Source organism: Trachurus trachurus (genome assembly GCF_905171665.1).
Source record: "Trachurus trachurus genome assembly, chromosome: 2".
Classification (NCBI taxonomy): Eukaryota; Metazoa; Chordata; class Actinopteri; order Carangiformes; family Carangidae; genus Trachurus; species Trachurus trachurus.
This window is the reverse complement of record NC_139914.1, coordinates 4229539-4255000: the sequence shown is the minus strand read 5'-3', so window position 1 is coordinate 4255000 and position 25462 is coordinate 4229539. Positions and strand designations below refer to the sequence as shown.

Genomic DNA, 25462 nt, shown 5'->3' with positions numbered 1-25462 from the left:
TATGCCAATAATGTCAACATCAACATCGTCCACTTCCTGTTACATGCAGTTGCCAGTGTCAATCTGTGGCCTGCCCTCCCCCACGCAGGACGGCGGCGGAAAAATCTGGAGAACAAAGCTTGGCAAATCTAACAGAGGCCCCCTTCACTCTTAATTGTATCATCCCTGCACCCTGATGAATACAGCCAGAGACATGTGACAGAAGGGTCAAACACATCCAGCCTCCGAGGACGGACAAGTGTTGCACCGTTGGCAGCAACATGAGAAAGAAAGTAAAGTCCAGGATCTCCAGAGAGGAGGAGGGGGAGATGTTGAACGTCAGATGTAAGAAGAAGAAACAGAGAGAGAGAGAGAGTCTGGGCTCTTCCTCTCCCACTCCCCACTCAGGACACATCCACAGTGGAAGTCTAAATAAGGCCATGTGCAGGTGACTGTCTGCATGCTGCATTACACTTGGTTTTCTGCAGCACAACACAACACAACCAATCTTCTTCTTTTTTTCCCCCTTCCCAAACGCTCTGCCACTGGATCTACCTGTGCTAATAAGTTATCACCCCACAACCCCTCCCCCTCCTCCCCCCTCCTCCTCCTCCTCCTCCCTGTAGTGCACTCACTTGCTGCACAACTGCGATTGCAGAGAAACACCAGCAAGCAGTCGAACAGTGCAGTCTCAGGAGGAAACACACACAGCGTACACACACACACACACATACACATACACATTCAGAGGCTCAGACACGCAATAAAGTCTTTCTCCATCACCTGGAGCAACAAACTCACCAGTTGGGTTCTTGTTTTTCTTGAGGCTCCTGCCACAAAGACACTGCAGCATATGCGATCCTTTGCTGAAAATGTTGTTCCAAATAAACCGCATGGATTTGGCCGAGACGGGGGAGGAGGAGGAGGAGGAGGAGGAGGAAGAGGAGGTGGTGGTGGTGGTGGGGGACGAGAGGCGCTCCGGATGCGGCAGCCTAAAATTCACCCACCGCATGGGGGCTGGTCCGCCCCCCTGTTTGCATGCCAGCAGAGCCGGCCAGCTGCTGTCGGGCTCAGTTCGGCGGTGCTTGCCCCCCCCGATCTGCACCATAGACAAGAACAGGAGCAGGAAGCCCGGTTTCTCGCCCGGTTCCTCTTCTTCCTCCACGAGCCCAGAAACCAGCAGGCACACGTATTCCGCGTCGAAAAGAGCAACCGCTGCGGCGCTTTTCTCCGCCCCCGGCTGCCCCCCCCCAGGCCGGTGGTGGTGGTCCTCAGCGGCGGAGGAGCGGTCGCTGCTGCTGCTGCTGCTGCTGCTGCTGTTGCTGCTGCATGCGGCGGCGCTAGCGTGAAGTCGGCGGTACGCTGCAGCAGCTGTCGGCTTCTGCACAAAAAACCATTGCATATTAGTGTTGGAGCGCAGGGGTCGGTGCGTCCGTCCGGGGAGGGGGGCAGAGCAGAGCAGAGCAGAGCAGTGCGGATTTACCCGAGTGTCCGTCAGCGGCAAGTCGGTGGCATCCCCGTAGCTGCTGTACTCACACCAGCAGCAGGCAAGTACTGCAGCAGGGGGGCTCCTCTCCAAACACACACACTAGATGCAGAATCCTCTTCCAGCAGCAGCAGCAGCAGCAGCAGCAGCAGCAGCAGCGCTGGCTCTCTGATCTGATCTGATCTCCGGTCAGTCAGTGGGACCAGCCAGGTGAAGAATCACTGCAGGGAATCTCTGCTCTGTCCCACTCTGCTGTGTTTCCCTCTTGGAAAAAAAGTCCTGATGAATATTTGATCCGCGTTTCGGCCTCCACTTCTCAATAATCCATAAGCTCCACCAGTGCGCCAAGATCCTGCTGCTGCTGCTGCTGCTGCTGCTGCTGTCTGTCTCTCTCCTCTTCCTCTCCTCTCCTCTCTCCTCCTCCTCTTCCTCTTCCTCACCTTGCTGATGAAGAGGAGCAGCTGGACTGTGGCTCTGCTGACACTCCAGGAAACTAAATGCAGAAGAAGAGGAAGAAGAAGAAGACCGGCTCCGGCTCGTGCTCCTCCCGCGCGCTTCTCTGTTGCTTCAGCGTCTTTCCTCCGCTGCGCTCGAGACGACCGACGGCCGGTGGGGCGCGAGGAGGTGCACTGACTATCTATACCCAACCAGCAGCAAAGTGTGAGCCGTTCAACACAACACATGCTCCGGTTGGCACCCTTCAAAATAAAATACCCCAATCTACACATTGAAGTTTTGAACTGCATTTTAACTTTTAAGGAGACTGCAGAGCTTTATAATAAGTCGCTTACACACTATTAGGCATGAATAAATACAGAATTCTTCTATTATAACGCATGGATACTCATTAGTATGAAGTTTATAAATACAGTTAGTGCTTGTCAAAGATGAATTCAGTATTTCATAACTTAACTAATGCTTAATAGGGTACTACAAAGTTACCGCGTTTTCATGTGATTTAGGCCTTTTTCTAGATTTTTAGACAAGAACATTATGTTAGTAGACATTTAAGTCAATACATTAAGCAAAAATGTAGAGTAAATTAAAGGGATACTTCACCCAGAATCGATAATTCACCAATCATCTACTCACCGTCATGCTAAGGAAGGGTTTGGAGAACTTTTGGAGTCATCAAAACCCTTCAGGAGTTCCAGGTGGGTTCCTTGGCATGACGGTGATAAAATTGGTGAATTATTGATTTTGGATGAAGTATCCCTTTAACTAATGCTTAATAGCGTGTACTTATTCATGTGATTTAGGCCTTTTCTACATTTTTACACAACAACATTATGTAGACATTTAAGTCAATACATTGGCTATAAAGCAAAAATGTGGAGCAAATTAAAGTTGAAATGCAAAAAAATCACCTAGATTTCCTCATATCACCTGTCCCAATCACACTAGTGATGGTTAACCATTGTTTATTTCAAATAGACCTTCAGATGGAGCCTCTTGCAGCTTTAGGTCTCCCGGGTCTTTTATTGTGAAGGCGCAGCTACCTCCGGTCTGCCTGCATGCAGCTTGATGCAGCCCCTCTGAGAGCAGCTGTTCACAGTTACGTAGACATGTGGTTCCCACACCGTCAGTATGTGGACTGACTGGATGTGACCCGTAACCGGCAACGCTGAGGGGAGGGTGGGGGTGTGGGGGGAGATGGCGTCACTGATACGGGCAGGAGACCACAACCACGTAGATACCTAGTCTGTCTCCATGCAGCCGTGTCTCCCTGCTTTGTGTCAGAAAGACGTCACTCCACTCCAAACCCCTGTTGGGAAAAGGCAGGCAGTTCAATCAATTTCCCATCAGCCACTGCACACACCTGTTGCACGACTCCTCTCCTGCAGCACTGGGGGCTCCTGAGGTTTCCTGCGTGGTCACTGGGAAACAGCTGAAGTCAGAGAGCGTTTTGCTGACTGAGGTGTGTGTATGTGTGTGTCTGTGTGTGTGTGTGTGCAGCTTGTTGTGTCTGACTCACACTCGGATGTGCATGGACTCACTGTCAGTGTTTAAAAGTGAAAGCGCTGCAGTGGTTTTCCGAGGTGGAGCTGTCCAGAGTGCTGAATCCACATCGGCTGACAGCTCCATTATCCTATTGACACCACACACATGAGCTCTCTGCAGCCTGATAACAGTGTGTGTGTGTGTTTCTGTGTGTCTGTGTGTGTGTGTCATTGACATTTCTGACCGATTAAATTAAACAAACCAACTCGACTTCATTACAGTGTAGATAGAAATGATCACAGTCACACAGAGAGATAGTAAAAGGGTTAATACAACTCTGACATCCCTCAGAGCATTGTGGCATCTTGAAAGGCTTTTAAAAGTCTCCAGAGAGAGAGAGAGAGAGAGAGAGAGAGAGCGCTCTGCTTCTGTTGAGTCTGAATCACTCAGTTAATAAAAACCTGAACCCAAAAACAGCAGTTTAACCAAGGACAGAGGAGAGTCTTTAATGGAGGAAACACCTTTGATGTTTGCAGTGTGATAAAAAAACAACACAAAAAATCCCTTTTCTGAAGTGACAAAAACAGAAAGTGTGGGCACAGCCATTCACTCCCAACAGGAATCAAAGAGAAATTTAAAGCAAGCTGAGTTAAATATGTTTTTTATTGCCAGCTGTTCTTTTTTCACTATTACTGTTTTTTTAATGTTTTGCCTTTGAAGATCAATAGAAACAGCACTTTTATTCAAATGACACATCATTTATTGAGGGGTTTTTAATAATTTGTTGTGCTACGATCACAGCTGTAACTTGTGTTTCTTTCTTCATGTCATGATTTTGAGGGATTTTATCTGTTTCATATTAAACCAGTAAACCACTCGCTGCAGAATCAAATGGATTGTTTCACCACAGAAAAGAGAAAGGGATCAGGTGCTGCTTTGTCGATGCAGATGATGAAAAGAAGGAAAAAGATTAATGGGAAAAATCACTTTCAACAAAGAATCCTCTTAGTAATGATAAGAAGCAGGTGGTCTCATTTGTACACAGTGATATGTGGGAGGTAGGAATGCTTGTGCATAATATTTTCTCTTTTTTTTTTCTTTTTTTTTACTATTGCAGAGGCTGGAGACAAAAACACAGAATTTCCAGAAACCATTCAACTCTCTCTCAGCTGCACTGCAGTGTTGGCGGCAAATGAGTCCAGGATATAATGACCACACACAATAACACACACATCTCCTGCTCAATTTGTCTTGCGCGTGTGTGTGTATTGTGGATCACAACAAAGACAACACACACGTTGAGACACGGACTAAACCCACACACGGTCATTACCGCAGGATGACTGACGGCTGGCAGATTTCTCCTTTCACACTCCGTTCACGACTCGTTTTGTTCTGAAGAGCTCAAGGCTGCGGAGTGGGATCGCTGTCGTCGCGGGGGCAAAGTATCATCTGTGTGTGTGCACAGAGCCGCCTCAGCTCAGTGAGCAAACAGCCGCAGCTGCACGCACCGCACCGTGTGTGTGTGTGTGTGTGCACAGTGTGTGTGCGCTTGTTACACACAAACACAAACAGTGGCTGGGAGAGAGAAGGAAACACTTTAGTGTCATCTGGTTGCAGTGGTTTTCTAGAACCTGTTGCTTCTTCAGCCTTAGTATAAACAGTAGAAAACACTAGAATGACATCATTATTCTCATTATACACTTTATATTCTTATATAAGATTGAGAATATAACACTAGAACAACATCACGAGACATTAATCTATATAATAATGTCTCGTGATGTCATTCTAGTGTCATATTCTCAATCTATATTGAGCAAATAACTCACTGCATGTAAAACAGAAATGGGAGAGGGAAGGAAACCTCGAAGTTTGGGAACATTCATGTGAGAGACAATGGAAAACTTCTAATTCAACACGATCAAGAGAGTTTTGCTGGAAAAACATCACAAGATTTTTCATCACAGCAGCTATTATTGTGGGAGGACCAATCATTCATATCTGTATTATTCATGGAATCACAAATATAGGCTACTGCTGTGTGATTCAGTTGTAATTTAAAGATGAATGGATGTGAATGATGAATTGTGATGTGAAACATGAAAAATCATAATATAAACAGAACTGGAAAAAAGAAAGAAAGAAAAGCATTTGATGATATTTACGGCTCCTTCCCTTGGCTCTCCTCCACTGGAGTGGCATAGTGTGGGTGTGTGTCTGTAGTACAGTGTGTAGAAGTGGGTTAGCAGCAGCACTGAGGCCGCTCATGTATTGATCTGTTGTCTGCAGCGTCAAGAGGAAAAAGCACAACATGGAGTGAGCAGGGGAGATCGTATAACCTGCCTCTGAGCCACCGCACCGACTGCAAGACCAGAGTGGAGCACAAAGAGGAAATGAGAGTCCTGATTCATATTTAATCTCATTCTCCTTTTTTTTAAATACCAGAAATCCTTCCACTTGCAGGCTGTTGCAGGCTCTGAAGCTTTGATTTTAGCACGTTTACCTCATTTGAACTGGAACTGCTGCTGCTGCTGCTGCTGCTGTATCATCAGACTGAGAAGTTAATCTGTCAAACCACTGAATGAAAACATCTTCCACTGAGAGCCACTACTTACAAACTGATGTGATTATCAGTATGAAATCATGATTACAGTAAAACTGAACTGAGCATCATCCCAAATGATGCAGCACATCCAATCTGTGTGGTCGTACTCCACCTGCAGGTCAACAAGGGGAACTACACGTCAGCGTGTGCATAATCAACAAGTGTCCTTTATTTATTTATGTGTGTTTGAGAAGAAATAGCTACATAAAGTACTACAAATTAATTGTGTGTATGTTTGAGCCTGGATTCATCATTTAAACACATTAAATCCACTGTCTGTTACATTAGTTTCAGAGGTTTTGTCGGAATAGGGCAAGAATACATTCTTTATTATGATTGATTATTGATTATTGATTCTGAAAACCACATGCAACTCTGAAGGCATCACATGTGAATCTTCAGAATAAACACAATGTGCTCCTGGATGTTTTTTTTTTTTACAAATGAAATGACATGTGACTTTTCTGTACGAGTGGGGCAACGTGAGAGCCAAAGCAGGCGGTTGTACGTAAACAAAAATCACCCAGACATTAGACAAATCATTATCCTAATCATCTTTTTTACTCTTATATAAGACCTTTTTTTTTACTGAAATAATAAGAAATACTAAATGGTTCTTACTGGAAAAAAAATGTAGCCGATGTGACTTATTAAAAAATAAAAGTCAAATTCATCAAAAACATGAAGTCTATTCCACTTGATCAAGTCTTTTTTCTCATATGTATCAACTTAGATTATATAAATCCGTACGATAAACCCCTCGTTTTCATGTAAAGTAAATCAGGAAATCAAAGTAAGGAATGAATGAATGAATGAATTTTTTTATTTTCATGTTATGCCACCACTGTGGCCCATCCCATATGAGATTACAAGACACATAACATTTAATAACAAATACAAAAAAAAGACTAGACAGTCCTTCCTGTTGGTGTTACCTGCCACACAGGTGTGACATAAATGAACAATTTAACTTTCAGTCCTCAACTAGGCTATATATCGCTCTTCGTCTCATTGCCCAAGCCTTTTCAAGAAATAAAGAAAATGCAAAAAATATTCAAATGAAAAAGAAGTTTTAGCTTCTCAGCATTGTCTAACCACACAAATTCGTTATTTGGATCTACTTCACTAAACAATTTTTGTCTTATAGAGTCATAAAAAGGACAGTAGAACGCAAAATGAATTTCATTCTCCACCTCTTGGATGTCACATAAATTACAAATTCTATCGTCTGCTGTGCCAACATATCTGCCTGTCTCGATATGAAGACCAAGAATACCAGCTCTCAATTGAGCACACAGGAATCTTTTCTTTTTAGACAAATTATACAAAACATAGTAAGGAATAAAAACTATATGTATTTAAACTTTTCCCCACACTTCAGAGCTCCACCCGACCCACATCCGACCCACATCTGGACTAGCTGTAGTTCCCGTGGCGGCCGGAGGGGGGCAGCAGCAGCTCAGTGAGCCAGAAACACAGCAGCCGTAGAGGACGAAGAGGAAGAAGAGGAGGAAGAAGAGCAGTCGACGCAGTTCAGCCAGACAAGCGCTTCTGTTGACAACACCAGGTAAACAGTCTATACGGGGTTATAATTATCAATTATTCATAGTTAACTTAACGTGTCGTGTACGTGTGTGTGTTTTATATGTCGTGTTTAAATGTTGTCACTGTGTGTGTCTGTGTCTGTGTCTTTTCCCAGTCGGCTCGTTGTCATGGAGCGATGCTTTAGGTATGAAGAAGCAGAAAAGCGCTTGTTATCGAGCTTCTCCTGTTTATCTGCTTCAGCTTCACTGCCATTTAGTTTGCTGTCGTGCTTTTTGATTTATTTTATTTTATATATGGATATGTATAATACAGTTTCATGTTACTGTATCAGCAGGCTGTAAAGAGACTGTGGGATTAGACAGCAGTAGCTCCTGGCTCGGTGACAGAGCGACAGTAGGTGATGTGTTAACTAGTCCTGACCCAAACCAAGCCACTGTCTGTCAAATAGGGACATATCCAGCTAAATATATGGTCTATTTAGCTATTGGTAATCATTATGACAATTAGACATATTATTATTATTATTATTTTGTCAACCTCTATCTGCATGTTTACATACTCTGTAGGAAATGACAGGACAGTTTACAGTAGTCACTGAATTAATGGGCCAGTCAGGCTTTAATGAAACCTTTAACATACTCAAATAGGGGAGACCAGGGATGATTGTAACATTTTTGACACTTCTATTTGTATCTTGGAGCCATTTTTTTTTTTAAGCCAGTGTGGTCAAAACAAAATACAAACTAGTTCCATGTGTCTGCTGTGAAATGGCAAAGCTATTATCTATTCTCTACAGTAGGTATGAGGGCTGGTGCAGACCTAAAAAAAATCTTAAGTAGGCAGGTGCGTTAGAGCATGGGATTGGAGTCAACAAGGAAAAAAGGGTCTCCCGCACTCTGTCCAATCAATCACTTACAAAAAACTTTATTATAGAGGAAACAAAGCTTCTGTAGAATTTGGTCCTGTGAGTCATGAAGCCTCGCTGCTATAGATTACTGCTGCTTTGACTGCATGCTACGCTTTAATACCGTAGGATGAGATAGACACGACTTAGATCAGGAATTCACCTTTTAGTTTCTGTAAGACACATTTCTGGTTCTCACTGTCAACACAGGTTAAGGACCATAATATGTGATTGCATGTAATTCTGTGTGTGCATCTTCTGTCCATGTTTTTTTTATGAGTTGCGGTTGTTTTCATTTTCATTTTCAGTTTCAGTTTCAGTTTCATACCAGAAGATCTCGGTTGTTGTTGCTGTAGAAGCTCTCGTGTGTCTGCTCTGTTTGGTTTTCACATCTCCCTTCTCTCTCGTCCTGTGTGAAGTGTCAGCAGGGATGATTCTGCCCCTTGCACGCCACCTCCACCACCACCGCCGACATCAAACCCTCCTCCTGAAGTCCCCCCTTCTCCTCGTCATCCCCCTCCCGGTCCTCCTCCTCCCTCCTCCTCCCCTCTGCCGCCCCTGACTCCTCCTCCCCGGAAAGGAAGGCTGAGTTTCGTCGGCGCCATGGTGGACGTCAGCAAGTGGCCTCTGTTCTCCCTGCTGAGCGCCGAGGAGCTCGCCACGCTCCGGCAGGCCTGTGTCTTTGGAACCTCCGCTAACGAAGCCATCTACATCACCCATGGAAACGAGGTGAGGAGACTAGAGTGTCCTAGATTACACCGTCGCATCACATGCATCCACATCCACAAATAGCATCCGATTCATGTTGCAGCAGCAGGAGCCGTCTGTGTCCCAACGTGTGGTTCTTCATCTCCAGGTGTTTGTGTTTGGAGTGAACTGCAGCAGCTGCCTTGGCACAGGAGACAGCCTGAGCACCATTGTGCCCAAGAAACTGGACTTCCTGCGAGGGAAGAAGGTCGTCAGCCTGAGCTACGGCAGCGGACCTCACATCCTGCTGGCCACAGAGGGTAGTTAGCTCATCATAACACCGCATAAGTAAAATGCAGAGTCACCCTTTAATTTACAGGCTGATAATTACGTGATAATGTCAAGAAATAGCCTAGAAATAACAATTAGTTGCGTGATAATATCAAGAAATAATCTAGAAATAACAATTAATTGCGTGATAATATCAAGAAATAACAATTAATTGCGTAATATCGTCAAGAAATAGCCTAGAAATAAAAATTCATTGCGTGATAATGTCAAAAAATAGCCTAGAAATAACAATTAATTGCGTGATAATATCAAGAAATAACCTAGAAATAACAATTAATTATGTGATAATGTCAAGAAATAGCCTAGAAATAACAATTAATTGCGTGATAATATCAAGAAATAACCTAGAAATAACAATGAATTGCGTAATATCGCCAAGAAATAGCCTAGAAATAACAATTTATTGATAATATCACAAAATAGCCTAGAAATAACAACCAATGTCATAGTAATGTCAAGAAATAGCCTAGAAATAACAATTAATTGCGTGATAATATCAAGAAATAACAATTATTTGCGTAATATCGTCAAGAAATAGCCTAGAAATAACAATTAATTGCGTGATAATGTCAAGAAATAGCCTAGAAATAACAATTAATTGCGTGATAATATCAAGAAATAACCTAGAAATAACAATTAATTACGTGATAATGTCAAGAAATAGCCTAGAAATAACAATTTATTGATAATATCACAAAATAGCCTAGAAATAACAACCAATGTCATAGTAATGTCAAGAAATAGCCTAGAAATAACAATTAATTACATGATAATGTCAAGAAATAGCCTAGAAATAACAACCAATGTCATAGTAATGTCATGTTTTTCATAAAGGCAAAAGATTACACATGCTTTTTGTTCTTTTAATTTTTGCAGACGGGCAGCTGTTTGCTTGGGGCCACAACGGCTACAGTCAGCTGGGAAACGGGGCGACCAGCCAGGGCCTGTCGCCGGTGCTGGTCACCGCCAACCTGCAGAACAAGAAGGTGAAGGAGGTGGCGTGCGGCTCCCATCACTCCATGGCGCTGACTCAGGATGGAGAGGTAACACCACCGCTTCATGTTGGAATTCATAGTTTTGTTTTGTTTACGCTTTGATTGTGTTTTCCTATTGTTACATGTTTTAACCGGACCCCAGGAAGAATAGTTGATCAGCTAATGGAGATACAAATAGAATAAATCAAATCAAATCCGGTATGATACCTCAGCTATGACTCTGTTGTGTACTAATCTTCTATCGCTGACATTTGGACATGTGCACATCAATGATGAGTCACTGATTTAGAAGGAGACAGCCTGTTACAAGAACATGGTGCAGCTGGTGCATGGAAAAATACTTAAAGAAATGTCAGTCAACACATGAATGACACTGGGTTTTATCTGAATGAATAAGAACACTGGATTTAGACATTAACGTATTTACATACACCTGTATTTATGTGTTTTTTTTTTTTGTATGTACGGTCACTTGAACACCTGAACCTCCTGTGCAGCTGCGGTCAGACTAAGCAGCTTATTTATTAACCCTGAGGCATTAGAGCTAATTAGGCTCCGTGTGTGCGCGTGGTAATCAGGAGGAGGAGGAGGAGGCTGTTGCTATGTGAGGTGTGACTAACTGTGTCTTTTTTTTTTTTTTTCGTGGTGCTTCTCCATGCTCCAGGTGTTTGCGTGGGGTTACAACAACTGTGGGCAGATCGGCTCCGGCTCCACGGCCAACCAGCCCTACCCCAGGAAGGTGACGGGCTGCCTGCAGGGCAAGAGCGCCGTGGGCATCACCTGTGGACAGACCTCCTCCATGGCGCTAGTCGACAACGGGGAGGTGAGGACGATGGCATCACGGTGGAAGCTTTAAAGGAATACTTCACCCAAAATCGATAATTCACCAATTTTTCTACTCACCGTCATGCCGAGGAAGGGTTTGGAGAACTTTCAGAGTCATCAAAACGCTTTAAGAGGCTTTTCATATAACGGCGGCGGATAGAGTTCACTTTTGAATGGTCCAAAACACACACCATGAAACATCCAGATACCTCCATACTGCTCGTCTGTACTGACCCAAGTGTCCTGAAGCCGCCACATGAAATTTCACGCAGCCACTGGGAGCTACTGCTACAACAAGGCTAAAAACAGAGATCAAATTATTATATTCTGAACAACTTTTTCATGTGGCGGCTTCAGGACACTTGGGTCAGTACCATAGACTGTAAAAAATATGGACGTAGCATCCCACCCATTGGTTTTGGGGAGTCGTTTTTGTGGCTCAAATATGGCAACCTGAACAGCGCCATGTTGGATTGGCCGGCCGAGAACCCGCCCACTGGCCTCGAAGCAGCTGTCCACGGAGCTGCTCGGACCTGTCACTCAACATTTCCGCGCCCTAATTGGCCAGAATTTTAACCTAATAACAGTAAAACGGTAGAGTTTTAAAAAAATTACCCCCCTCAGAGTGTGTGCGGGGGTAGAAACTATCGATTGAGACCAAAAAATGTGCTGACACCAGGCTTTGATCATGTTTATTGAGGATGTAAAGTCGGCGATTTTAACATGGGGGTCTATGGTGATTTGCTGCTTTCTGACACCAGCCCCCAGAGGAAGCCAAGGGGATTGCAGTTTTTTGAACGCGGAAGTGAGCTTCACTTTTCAAACCGACAACTGCCCCCTTGGTCAGTACGGACGAGCAGTATGACGTATCTGGATGTTTCATAGTGTTAGGCTAAAAAGGCTAAAAGCAGAGATCAAATTCTTTTTTTCGGAACAACCTTTTCATGTGGCGGCTTCAGGACACTTGGGTCAGTGCAGACGAGCAGTATGGAGGTATCTGGATGTTTCATAGTGTGTGTTTTGGACCATTCAAAAGTGAACTCTATCCGCCGCCATTATATGAAAACCCGTCGCCAGCCAGACCCCCCCTGGAACTCCCAAAGCGTTTTGATTGATGACTCCCAAAGTTTTCCAAACCCTTCCTTGGCATGACGGTGAATAGATGATTGGTGAATTATATAGATTTTGGGTGAAGTATCCCTTTAAGGATCGGTGTGAAATCTGAGCTTCATATATTAAAGAGGGGGGGGGGTTTATGTGTATCCAGGTGTACGGATGGGGCTACAACGGCAACGGACAGCTGGGTGTCGGCAACAACGGGAACCAGCTGACGCCCTGTCGCCTCACCGGCCTCCAGGGGCTGTGCATCCAACAGGTGAGCCAGCAGGCTGTTGTCACGCCGACCGCTTGTCAAATTAACCCAATGACTCAACGACTCATCCAGTTGGTGATTATCTCGAACCACAACCACAGCCTCCTGTCTCGTGAGCTAAAACACAATCATGATTCATACACATACCGGTATCTGTATGCCACCAGACAGGCAGGTTGACTTGTCTTGTCTTTTTCGTATTGTGATTGTAGATGTATGTTTAAATGTACTGGTTTTAAATCTGGACCCCAGGAAGACTAATGGGGATCCGAACAAATAAAACAAGTAATAGAGTAGGTAATTGGCAGCTCACACCGTTACACTCTGCTCTTCCAGATCGTGTCGGGCTACAGCCACTGCCTGGCGCTGACGGATGAAGGGCTGCTTTACGCTTGGGGCGCAAACACCTACGGCCAGTTGGGCACCGGCAACAAGACCAACCACCTCAGCCCGGTGCAAATCCTGGCCGACAAAGAGAGGTAGAGGAGCCGTCTCACCCATTCCTGTGTGTAGACTCCACCTTCCTGTTTCCTGCCCCTCACTTCCTCCTGGTCTTAAGAGGTGGCGCGCAGAGAGAAGGAAGTCGTCTTCCCTCCATAAACACAAACTTCAGAGCAGTTTCCACCACAGCAACAACAGTGTTTATACATAGAAACACAGCCTTTGTGTGTGTCTGTGTGTGTGTTAACATGTAGCTGTGTCTATTGATAGGATCGTGGAAGTGGCCGCCTGCCATTCAACACACACCTCAGCAGCCAAGACGCAGAGCGGCCAGGTACACAAGCAGCTCATCTTGTCTACAGCTGTTTAAAGGGATAGTTCAACATTTTGGCAAATTGGCCCATTGCCATAATCCCTATAGTTTTGGGAGTAGGTTCGTTACCTTTAATTGTCAGTGCAAGCTATTTTTAGAAGAGCGGAGCAGAGCCGCGAGCTGCTCAGAGCTACGCTACGGAGGCTCATTGGATTTCTTGGTCAGTTTTTCATCAAGCAGTCTCTGCATTTACCTCTAGAACAACTCTGTCTGGTAACGTTCTGTTATTATCTCATAGTGTGGTGAATGTGCAGCTCACAACTTGTCCACCAGAGCGCTTTGGAGTTGTTGGATTGTGTATTTGATGAGTTTGATGAAGGAAACCAAGAAATCCCATGAGCCTCCGTAGCGTAGCTCTGAGCAGCTCGCGGCTCTGCTCCGCCGTTCTAAAAAATAGCTTGCACCGACAATTAAAGGTAACGAACCTACTCCTATGATTATAGGGATTATGGCAATGGGCCAGTTTGCCAAAAATGTTGAACTATCCCTTTGAATGTTTCACATGAACTGAAATTGAACTGAGGTGGTATGATGTGTTGCTCCAGGTTTACATGTGGGGTCAGTGCCGGGGTCAGTCCATCGTCATGCCTCACCTCACACACTTCACCAACACCGACGACGTCTTCGCCTGCTTCGCCACGCCCTCCGTCATGTGGAGGCTCATGTCCCTGGGTAAAACACAGAGAGAGAGAGAGGTTGATCTTGTGTGTGTGGTTATTGTCTTTGTTCACAGTGTTGTTGTTGTGTTGTGTTTTTTACTCCAGAGCACGACGACTTCCTGACCGTGGCCGAGGCTCTGAGGAAAGAGTTTGACAGTCCGGAGACGGCCGACCTTAAATTCAGCGTCGACGGCAAATGCATTCACGTTCACAAAGCTGTGCTGAAGATCAGGTGAGTGTGTCAAAGAGTAGGGGTGGGAGAAAAAATCGATTCACATAAGTATCGTGATATTTTTTTTGACGATTTTTAAATCAATTTTTTTTCTTTTTTTTTATATTGTGCAATGTGCATTTGTTCGTCTTATTTACATACAGAGAGTCCAGGTTTTGAAAAGGGTTTAAGTTCCCTTTATAATGGAGTATGTTCATTTATAGGCTCCTGCAGTATTTGTGTGTAGATAAATGTTAAAATGTAGCAGTTCACCTCAGTCTATATCTCATTTTGTCAGAAAGGTTTCAAAAGCCTGTTTTTTCTATACTATACTAGTATATTCTATACTATTTTTGCCTCTTTTATGCAGTCCAGGCTTTTGAAAAGAGAGTAAACATATACGTATATTGCTGCTGAATAAATCTTAAAAACTGACTTGTGTGTATTTTTGGGGGAAATATGGTTCCCTGGAATAGTCTGTAGACAATCATAATCATTCAACTGTTTCACTGGTGTTCAAAATGCAGACAAAAAATCGAGAAAATCTGCAATATCGTAGAACCGCAATTTAAATCGAATCGGCATCCAAAAAATCGTAGAAAAATCGAATCGGGAGAAAAGTATATCATCCCAGCCCTATCAAAGAGTCAAATGATGTCATATAAAACAGACAATGCAGACAATCCCAACAACAGACACGTATTGATCCCCTGTGATTGTTTTTTTCCAATAGGTGTGAGCATTTCCGATCGATGTTCCGCTCCCAGTGGACGGAGGACCAGCAGGACGTGATCGAGATCGGACAGTTCTCCTACCCCGTCTACAGGTCCTTCCTGCAGTTCCTCTACACCGACACCGTCGACCTTCCCCCCGAGGACGCCATCGGTCAGCGCTCACTCACGCACAACAACACAACACAACATCCATCTTTCACTTTTCTTTTTGTCTGGTTTGTGACGTGTTGTTGTTGTTGTGTGTGTGTGTCTGCAGGCCTGCTGGACCTGGCCACCTCTTACTGTGAGAACCGTCTGAAACGTCTGTGTCAGCAGATCATCAAGAGCGGGATCACCGTGGAAAACGCCTTCACCCTGTTGTCTGCCGCCATCCGATACGACGCAGAGGTGCCACACAATTTATCTCTTATTTAACTCTCTACTGTTTTTTGCCTGCTGTGTTATGTCTTTATGTTTGTCAAAAAAAGAAAAGAAAAACAAATTGCAGAGCTTCAACAAACATATGCATTTCACATATACATTCTGCGCCACAGTTTATAGTGGTAGCCTGTATTAAATGTTCACAGATATAAAAAAAAAACAAAAAAAACCTTTCCTCTCACGTCCATCAACTTTATCAAACATCTCCCGAAAATTGAAAACTCAACCATACACATGTAGCTGCTGGACATACACTGATTATTTAGACAGTAAAATAAACTATATTTAGTTGATAGTATCGTGCACTAACGACGGTAATGAAACTGATAACGTTGCTATTTTAAGATATCACTGCCCAACCCTAACACACGCTGTACACAGCTGTGTAAACTTCCTCTACTGAGCAAAAAGAACAAGGCGCCACCCAGTGTTCAGCCTGTGAACTGCGCGGACGGTGTCACATTCCCCTCTGTTCTAGAAACGACAGCCACACTGAGCCGTTGTGTGTTTGCTGCTGCTGCTGCTGCTGCTTTGTTGTCTCCAGAGAGATCGAGTTTGTTGTGTAGTTTCTCTTCTGTTCTCTGCATTATTATTATTACTACTACAGATTTTTGTTACATATTCTCATCCGGCTCTTTATTTATTATGTCTCTCTTTTCTTTTCTCCAGGACCTGGAAGAGTTTTGTTTCAGGTTTTGTGTCAACCATCTGACTCAGGTGACTCAGACCGGAGCCTTCTGGCAGGTGGACGGAGCGATGCTCAAGGAGTTCATCAGCAGAGCGAGTCGCTGCGGAGCCTTCAAGAACTGAGTGGTACTCCTGTGTTTAGTTTTTTTTTGTTTTTTTACTACAAACCACATTCTGACTAAAGGATGTGGTTTGAAAAGAAAACATCTGCTCTGATCACATTCCTGAGAGAAAAGCTACAGTGCAGTTGATTTATGCATTTGCATTTGCTGTTGGCACATAAAGCAGCGTCATTCACGAGATACTGGACCGGATCAGCACTTCCTGTGGAGTCACTATACAAACCAAACTGTATTCTGTACATGCTGTGTGTGTGTATACTTGAATTTTCGCTTCTTTCCTCGAGCTTAAATGCACTAAAACACTCTTCTTCCCTTTATCCTCTGGGAAAGTTCCCTATTATGCGAAGACCAAAGACCAAGAGAGGGAACAGGGAGCAGTGTGTTGTTGGGTGAGTGACAGGGTTTAAAAGCTGCCCACTAGTGATCAGATGTTAAAACCCACAGGTCTGAGGTAAGGGCTCACACTGGCCAGGACACTAGTATCACAGTATTTAGTTTTCAGGCTTTTGCGTATTCAGGCAACACTACCCATATGAAATGTCAAATTCACACTTAATGCTCTAAAGCTGCTGTGGACAAGGACGAGAGGTGTGTGATATTTTCCTTCTCTGTTGCTAAGCTCCGCCTGCCTGACGTCCATGTTTGCTCTGTTGCACTTTAAGAAACTACAGTTGTTTTGTTTTTTCAGTAAAAACTGTAACAGTTGAAATAGTTTCAAACCCCTGTGGGAGAAAAGACTAGATAACAAAGTCAAAGGATTTTATTTTACATTAAAAAGCAACAGAGGGGGCAGTAGCTTTACCAGTACATTCCTTCATGATTTATTTAAGTAGTTTTGCAGATACAGTGAGAATGCACTGGACTGAACCCGCACAAACACTGCAAGCTAAAGCAATACACGCTTTGAGTCAGTAGAAATAAGTGTTTTTCATATTTTATTTGCTTCAGGGTAAGATTACAGGTCTAAGTTCCTCCTCTCTGCTGCACCACTACATGTTGTGATGATCTAGGAGGAGTTGGAGGTGAGTTCAGGTCAGTAAGTCTGCTGAGGTTCAGTTTCCTCTGTCAGGTTTCTATTCCTTGATGCACTCAGATGGTTGAAAGAGGACGTTTTATCTGGTTTGAACTTGAGTACCGCCTCAGTTTTTTATTATTATTATTATTATTATTATTATTATTATTATTATAGCACAATAAATCGATAAATATAGGAGCATTGAGTTTAGGTTTCTGTTTTAATGAAATGAGGAGCAGGTTTACACTTTTTCTTTTTTATATGAAAACTGCAAAGCAAACTGGAAAAAAACCCACAAAAAAAAAACCAAACAAAAGTGTTGTGTTAAGATGAAAATCTATTTTTGTTATGCTTTCTTAAGCTTTTATTTACATAGGACCAGTTTGTTAAAAAAAAAACAGTGCAACCAGTCATGCATCAGTTCAACTTTACAGCAGCATTACAATTGTGCTTTTCTTTTGCTGTTACATATCTGGCACGTGTTATTTTACTTTGTTTTTATATTCAGTTTCAGAGTTGATATGATTCTGTGAATAAATAAAGGACTGTAAATCTAATTTGTTCCCATTTTCATGCATATTTTGTACTAAGTTAGTTTATTCTTACCTTTTATATTAGGTTTCAGACATTGTTGCATCTAATCTAAGTTTAGTTCCAAAGTTTTATATCTATTATAAATTATAATAGATGATAAATATGATAGGTTGTATTATAATTTATAATACAACCTATCATATTTATATATGACTACTCAGTACTCATGAGTCACGTTTTCATTGGAAAACTTTGGAAAAATGAAACCTAGGAATAAACTGATGTGCAGTCCAGCTGAGGGGCTTTTTCGACTTCAAAATAAGAGGTTTGCTAAGAACCATAACGAGTATCTAGTTGAACAAAATAATTAAATGAAGTGGATTTAACACCACATAAATATTATTCTTGCTTTTCGACGTTTTGTGATGAGTCTGGAGCAACAAACGTGACTGTAGTTGGAACTTGGTGCTTTTATTTTTTGAGAGACCGGAAATCCTCTAAAACACCCCGGAAGCTATTATAATACATCCATGCAGCCGCATGCAGCGCTGCAGTTTGACAGCTGTCCTTGGTCTCGGTGTCGGGGTTAGGTTAGCCCAGGTGTGACCTCATTACACAGCGCTGGTCCGGGTGAATGGAAGGCAGCGAGACCAGGAACCGAGCCGATGCGGGCCAATCCGGACCGAACCGGGACAGGAGGGACGGCAGCACCCAGACCGACAGCAGAGCTCCTGGTGAGTAGCTAATGTGTTAGCTGAGCTGCTCTCTGCTTCTGTTTACCAAGAAATAATATTATGTATATTACTCCTGTTTATTACATAGTATCACATTAACATTAAAACATTATTATGCTGTTTATTTAAATACACAAATAAAACAAATACATATTACATGTGTAGCAGCTTTAGTTTGCTCCCTGTGTTATGATCCATTTTTAGACTGTATATATTCACAGATTATAGATTTTATTCTAATAATGCTAGAAATAAAAAGTAACCAGTTCATGCAGTTGTTCCAGTCAGTTTTGATGGTTTTGGTATTTAGATTTGATTTTAGTTCAGAATAAAGACATGACCCTGTTTTTCCTGCTGCATCTGAACATCTGCATTTATCCAGCAAAGTGCAGCATCTCCTTTATCTCCTCCTTCTCCTCCTCCTGCAGGTCATGGCTCCAGGTTATCAAAGGTCAATCTGTTCACCCTGTTGAGTTTGTGGATGGAGCTGTTTCCTCGGGAACAACATGAGGACGAACACACACAGGTCGCTGCACAAACACACACACGCAAACACAGTGATAGGTTGTTGATTGCATTGCATCTTTTTATGCTCTTATCTTATCCTTCTTTTCACAAGATTTTACCTGATTTTATCTTTATTTTATGTTATTTTATTTACATGGTTTAATTTTGATGCTTTTTATCTCACTGTTTTTAGATTATATTAACTCCATGTGTCAACCTTTTTAAGGAGCATTTATTAATTCCATTTTATAAGATTAAGGGTATTGTACTTTATTTCATATCTTTTATCTTATCTCACCGTCTTCGTCTTTTAGATTTTAGCTCCAGTGTTTCTTTGCTCTGTGAATGAAGAAAAGTGCTATAAAAATAAATAAAGTTTAAATGGATAGTTCAACATTTTTAGCAAATTGGCCCATTGCGTAATCCCTATAGTTTTAGGAGTAGGTTCGTTACCTTTAATTGTCAGTGCATGTTGTTTTTAGAGCAGCGGAGCAATGGGCCAATTTGCCATAATGCTGAACTATCCCTTTAAGTTTATGCACCACATGATGTATCTCAGTCAGGGTGAGTTTGATTCTGACCGGTCCGTGCTGCTGCTGCAGGAGCGTGGGATGGGGCTGGTGGTGGTGCGGGACAGCAAGGTGATGGGACTCCACTGCTCGGGACCTGAGCTCCACGCGGGGCAGGCGGCCATCATCCAACATGGCCCCCGCCTGGCTGAGTGCCAGCTGTTCTTCTCCAGGAGACCCTGCGCCACCTGCCTCAAGATGATCATCAACGGTGAGGAGCAGATTGAAACCATCTCCGATTTGAAACGATGCATTTAAAAAAAAAACATTTCTCTAACTGTCGTCTCTCCTCCAGCTGGAGTCGGTCAGATCTCCTTCTGGCCCGGAGACCCTGAGGTCAGCATGCTGCGCTCCAGCATCACGGAGGAGGCCGAGCTGGACGCCGTGGCGACAGAGAAGCTGAAGTCCAACAGCCGCCCTCACATCTGCGTGCTGCTGCAGCCGCTGGCGCCCGGCCTGGCTCAGTACGTCAGCGAGACGTCCAGAGGCTGCGACTTCATGGAGAAAGTGGCCGACGATGAACCAGAGCTGAACGCAGAGGAACTCTACAACAGGTACAACACACACCGCTTAAAGGGATACTTCACCCAAAATCGATAATTCACCGATCTTCTACTCACCGGAATCTGAATGTTTCATAGTGTGTGTTTTGGACCATTCAAAAGTGAACTCTATCCGCCGCCGTTATATGAAAATCCATTGCCAGCTGGACCCCCCCCGGAACTCCTAAAGCAATTTGATTGCACGCCGTGCGCTCAGTGGAAATCAGGCCTGTGCTTTAATCAGCGAATCAAACGTTAAATATGCTGAATGTCTTTCATCTGCAGCCGAAATATCTTCTTCATTTGCCACAAGTCACATTAGTTTCAAGTCATCAGGAGCTCATGAAATATGCACACGGACTAAAATGTGCATAAAGCGAGACTGGAGCCCCTTTGAAGTTTAATCAAACTACAATGCACAACGTTTCAAAATCTGCATCATCATCATCTTCTTCATCTGTTTTTGTTTTTATTCCGTGTGTTTTCCAGAGAACGACTGAGACTCGTGAAGGAGTTCTCCAGGCGGTTCCTGGTGGCGACGTGGCAGCAGCACCAGGACGTGTTGAGGCGGATGCATCTGGAGAACTTCTGCGTGGAGCCGTACTTCTCCAACCTGAGGACCAACATGAGGCAGCTGGTGGAGGTTCTGGCTGCGGTGGCGGCCGGCGTCCCGCTGCAGCGCCACGGCTTCTACAGGTCGGGAACGCTCAGTCGGCCACCAGACCACGGCTCCCGGTTTTTTATAGACGCTTGTTATAAAGTTGTTTGTTTTTGTCTTTCAGGGAACGGTGTCCGACCCCTGAGACGTCGCCACCTCTTGAAGGAGTCTCCCAGGAAGTGTCTCGTCACTGCATCATCCAGGCCCGGCTGCTGGCCTACAGAACAGGTCTGCTCGGCTTCTCTTTCCTTAACCCTCTGGGGTCTCTGATCAGATCACATGACGTCCTCAAAGCGCCGTAAACATGAAGCTATAGCACCTTCCAGTCAAAAAAGCGTCTTTGAAACTCTCTCCACTTGTTGAAAAGTTAATCTAATTGGATTTTGGATAATGGATCGGATAAAATCTTGAAAATGGGTCGTTTCAAAACTAAAAACGGATTCTGAGATTGGATCGGGTCACGTTATCCAATCTTGTTTTTAATCCGGATCAAACCCTCAGTTTGTGTTGTTTTATAACTTTTTGGTAGCATTGGGATAATTTGATCCAAAAAAACCGTTTTATTCTGATCCCAGCAGTTTGGTGGATTCAGAAACAAAATGTGATTTAAATTCAATTCAAACTGGTCAAATAATCAACATATATACATTGATATTTTGCACCTGATTTTAAAATTTTTGTGAAAAAGTAAATAAAGTTAACTTTTGATGATTCCACAAAAAAAAATGTCCTCAACTACTGGATAATTAAATGAAAATTGAAATTTGTATTTTACAAATACCAGAGCTGTCTAACTTGGATCGGAGGGGGGTTATATGTTGTTTTTTCAATTTAGGTTTGGTGTTTTGGCCCATTGTGTTAATAAAGACAGTTAAAGTGGAAAAATAATTATCAGATCATATAGATGAAGTTGTGCTGAAAACAAAGATACCAAGTGTGGGTATTTAAAAAAAATGTATGTGGTTTGAAAAGACAAAATCAACTATAGTGGGGCGGATTAGCTGAACAATCGTTCACTTTGTGATAAAAGCATGAAATTTGGTAGATGTGTTGGTGAATATGTTTCAGACAAATCTGGATATTGGGCCACCTCAAAAGCGCCCCCTAGTGGCCGTGGCAGCTATTTGTTATGCGAATAAATGAATGATGAATAAAAACTGCCCTTTTAATAATACCAACTATGTATTATAGTGTCATAATTATTGGAAAAAGTGTGTTCATTTGTCTTTGTATGATGTCTGGTTGAGGAGTTATGAAAATTGGCGTTTTCGCCATTCGTGCAGACATAAATTCAAAATGGCCACCGAAAAAACCCCCATGGGACATTAGTTGACCTGGGCAACAAGCAAAAATCTTAAGTAGACACCTTAAGGGTCCTTAAAAACCATGTTTCAAAAATGTATCCATCAACACCTCCACCAAATGTTGTGCTTCTGTCACAAAATAAACAATTCTTGTGATTCATTGAGCTAATCCGCCCCACAGGGGATGCACATTGTTGGGGTGCGCTACCCACACGTTTAGCCCCGTTGCTCACTCCATGAACGCACAATCCTTACAAGCTGTACCTCGTTGTAAAGGTGTCTAATCAGGCTTTCCAACAATATACAATATATCACCAGTTGGTATTATTAAAAGGGCAGTTTTTATTCATCATTCATTTATTTGCATAACAAATAGCTGCCACGGCCACTAGGGGGCGCTTTTGGGGTGGCCCAATATCCAGATTTGTTTGAAACATATTCACCAACACATCCACCAAATTTCATGCTTTTATCACAAAGTGAACGATTGGTGTAAAATATTGAGCTAATCCGCCCCACTACTATTTATTATAAAATCATTCAGCGGTCATGATAATCCATCAATGTCCTCATTGTATCATCACAATGAATAAGAATGAGTGATGGTGACTCATGTTGTTTATCTTACTGTCATTTATATTTCTGACACTTGATTATAATGTTGAGGTTGTTTGAAGTGCGCTATGCAAATAAAAATTTGATTTGAGTGTATGTGAACGTTCAGGTTTGACTGGATGACAGTGAACCACATTCTAGCTTTGGTGACAGATAGAAAGGTCATCAGTCGTCTAGAAACCTGTCGGACGGTGATGTGAGTGACAGGCGTTTCCTTTTGAACGATTCTTTTTGTCACATTTGTCAGCAGCTTCTCACTCTAAGAAACTTGTGCTTGTCATTCCAGAGGACCCTAAAGTGGGCGTGGGCGCTGTTATCTGGGCCAGAGGAGTCTCGGTGAGCTCGGCTTAATGTCTCTCTTCAGTTTGCTTTTCTTTTTTTCCCCCCTTTTTAATAACAAACATAAAACAACACATATTCAACAACATACATCTACAACAAAACATACATCTAACAACATAGAAATAGATCAAAACATATAGTCAGTATGTGCATACTACAGATCTCTCAACTTTTAATACTGTACATGCACCATAAATTCATATCATAACTCAAATAAATAAATGATTAAGTAACTCAGAACTCAAATCAAAAACAAAAGAAAGAAAAAAAACATTGAACTATATTAAATCTTCATCTCAAGTTTTTGTTATTGCCAAAACTTCCCATCTTTTTATCTCTGTTTTTATTATATAGTATAAAATATCTCACATGCTTTTTTTATTTCAGTTTAGTTTTAGTGAGTTCAACAAGTGATGAAGCAGGAATTGACTAGTATTTATTTCGTCTTAGTCTTAGCTTAAGCTTTAGTTTCTCATTCATTTTAGTTTTTTTATTTATTTATTTCAGTTTACTAAATAATCTTTTCACTGCTAGTCTTAGATTTAGTGAACTATAATAACTGTGGCCTGTGTCACTTTTTAAAAAGCTGAATAAACCCTGAACGTAACGCCACATCCTGCAGGCAATTAGCGTAGCTTAGCACAAAGACTGAAAGTAAAGGGAAACGGCTAGCCTGACTTAACGACCTGCTCTCTGGGTCCCAGGCCGGCTGTGACGGGACGGGGCGTCTTTACCTGGTGGGTTGTGGGTACAACGCCTACCCGGCGGGCTCCCAGTACGCAGAGTACCCCCAGATGGACACCAAGCAGGAGGACCGGCAGAGACGCAAATACAGATTCATCGTCCACGCGGAGCAGAGCGCCCTCACTTTCAGGTCAGAGCGTTCAGGTCCTTGAACGCATCATCACCATCAGCAGTAAAAAGTAGTGGGTTGACGGTTTTGTTTGTTCCTCTGCAGGACTCGGGAGATCAAGCCCGGGGAGCCCACCATGATGTTTGTGACGAAGTGTCCGTGCGACGAGTGCGTCCCGCTGATCAGAGGAGCCGGCGTCACGCACATCTACACCACCGACCAGGACATGGACAAAGACAAGGGAGACATCTCCTACCTGAGGTTCAGCAGCCTGAAGGACGTCAGCAAGTACATAGTGGGTTCACACCTCACACACCTCACACACCTCACACCTGTTCTGTCTGTTTCACACTGAAATCTGCTCATGGTGCGTTCAAAGACTCCCGCTGCAGGAATCTGACGTTTCTTTCTGTCTTCACAGTGGCAGAGGAGCCCGCCAGCATCCTCGCCTTTTGTTGCCAGTAAGTTCCAACTCATGAGGCTCTTATTTTGGCAGTGTGTGTGTGTGTGTCCTTATACTCCAGTATAGGTGGATTAAAGGGATAGTTAGTAGATTTGTTACCTTTAATTGTTGGTGCAAGCTATTTTTAGAACGGGTGCTCAGAGCTACGCTACGGAGGCTCATGGGATTTCTTGGTTTCCCTCATCAAACTCATCAAATAAATACACAATCCAACAACTCCACAACGCTCTGGTGGACAAGTTGTGACCTGCACATTCACCACGCTATGAGATAATAACACAACGTTACCAGACAGAGTTGTTTTAGAGGGAAATTCATGCAAAACTGCTGATGCGCGTTCCCGTCGGGGACAGTTTTTCATCAAGCAGTCTCTGTATTTGCCTCTAAAACAACTCTGTCTGGTAACGTTGTGTTATTATCTCATAGCGTGGTGAATGTGCAGGTCACAACTTGTCAACCAGAGCGTTTTGGAGTTGTTGGATTGTGTATTTGATGAGTTTGATGAGGGAAACCAAGAAATCCCATGAGCCTCCGTAGCGTAGCTCTGAGCAGCTCGCGGCTCTGCTCCGCCGTTCTAAAAATAGCTTGCACCGACAATTAAAGGTAACGAACCTACTGCTGTGACTATAGGGATTATGGCAATGGGCCAATTTTCCAAAATGTTGAACTATCCCTTTAACTCGTGTGTCTTCTTCCTGCAGACGGTTGCGTGGGGAAGCACAGCAGACAGACGGAGCAGGAGAGCCACAGCAACAAGAAGCTGCGCGTGAACACATCCCATGACTCACCTCCGGTCAGCTGAGCATCAGGTGGACACACGGATTAACGGACACTCCGACAACCACAACACAGAGTCGTGTTTTGTTTTTTTTTTAGCTCACGTGCCACAAGTGAGGCGTTTTTTGTAGAAACGCATTAAAGGAGTCATCACCTGGTTTTTTATGTATCCAATCCCCCTTAAATGGCTTTGAATCAGTTCTTAAAAA

At 43.2% G+C, this 25462-nt stretch overlaps 3 protein-coding genes across 3 annotated transcripts in view; 2 read left to right on the top strand and 1 right to left on the bottom strand.

The window, feature by feature from the left end:
* The window catches only part of LOC311001151 (fibroblast growth factor 14-like), a gene marked incomplete at both ends in the record, with an annotated part of 38412 nt that extends 37538 nt beyond the window's left edge, over positions 1-874 (bottom strand). Inside the window, one exon of the mRNA XM_083992153.1 lies at positions 781-874. Within this exon, the coding sequence (XP_083848279.1) occupies positions 781-874 (94 nt within the window). The remainder of the gene's footprint in view (positions 1-780) is intronic.
* Positions 875-7522: 6648 nt separating this feature from the next.
* Positions 7523-17640, top strand: rcbtb1 (regulator of chromosome condensation (RCC1) and BTB (POZ) domain containing protein 1). Its single transcript, XM_083992142.1, has 13 exons — positions 7523-7581; positions 8883-9192; positions 9320-9470; positions 10378-10544; positions 11161-11319; positions 12589-12696; positions 13030-13172; positions 13405-13468; positions 14053-14179; positions 14272-14398; positions 15111-15262; positions 15368-15498; positions 16201-17640. The coding sequence occupies exons 2-13, from the start codon at positions 9067-9069 to the stop codon at positions 16339-16341; spliced, it is 1596 nt and encodes a 531-aa protein (XP_083848268.1). The 5' UTR covers positions 7523-7581; positions 8883-9066; the 3' UTR covers positions 16342-17640.
* Positions 17641-18434: 794 nt separating this feature from the next.
* cdadc1 (cytidine and dCMP deaminase domain containing 1) lies at positions 18435-25412 on the top strand. Its single transcript, XM_083986404.1, has 11 exons — positions 18435-18623; positions 19052-19149; positions 19733-19910; positions 19995-20253; positions 20731-20937; positions 21024-21127; positions 23105-23154; positions 23865-24034; positions 24119-24308; positions 24435-24474; positions 25178-25412. Exons 1-11 carry the CDS (start codon positions 18524-18526, stop codon positions 25276-25278), a joined length of 1497 nt encoding a protein of 498 aa, XP_083842530.1. The 5' UTR covers positions 18435-18523; the 3' UTR covers positions 25279-25412.
* Positions 25413-25462: the final 50 nt, after the last annotated feature.

Bases quoted from the DNA above. Each gene is read 5' to 3' on its own strand.
- rcbtb1 (XM_083992142.1), top strand. From the start codon at position 9,067: ATGGTGGACGTCAGCAAGTGGCCTCTGTTCTCCCTGCTGAGCGCCGAG. The intron at 9,471-10,377 runs GTAGTTAGCTCA...TAATTTTTGCAG, and splicing joins CATCCTGCTGGCCACAGAGG to ACGGGCAGCTGTTTGCTTGG. The intron at 15,263-15,367 runs GTCAGCGCTCAC...GTGTGTCTGCAG, and splicing joins TCCCCCCGAGGACGCCATCG to GCCTGCTGGACCTGGCCACC.
- cdadc1 (XM_083986404.1), top strand. From the start codon at position 18,524: ATGGAAGGCAGCGAGACCAGGAACCGAGCCGATGCGGGCCAATCCGGA. The intron at 20,254-20,730 runs GTACAACACACA...TGTGTTTTCCAG, and splicing joins GCAGAGGAACTCTACAACAG to AGAACGACTGAGACTCGTGA. The intron at 24,035-24,118 runs GTCAGAGCGTTC...GTTCCTCTGCAG, and splicing joins CAGAGCGCCCTCACTTTCAG to GACTCGGGAGATCAAGCCCG.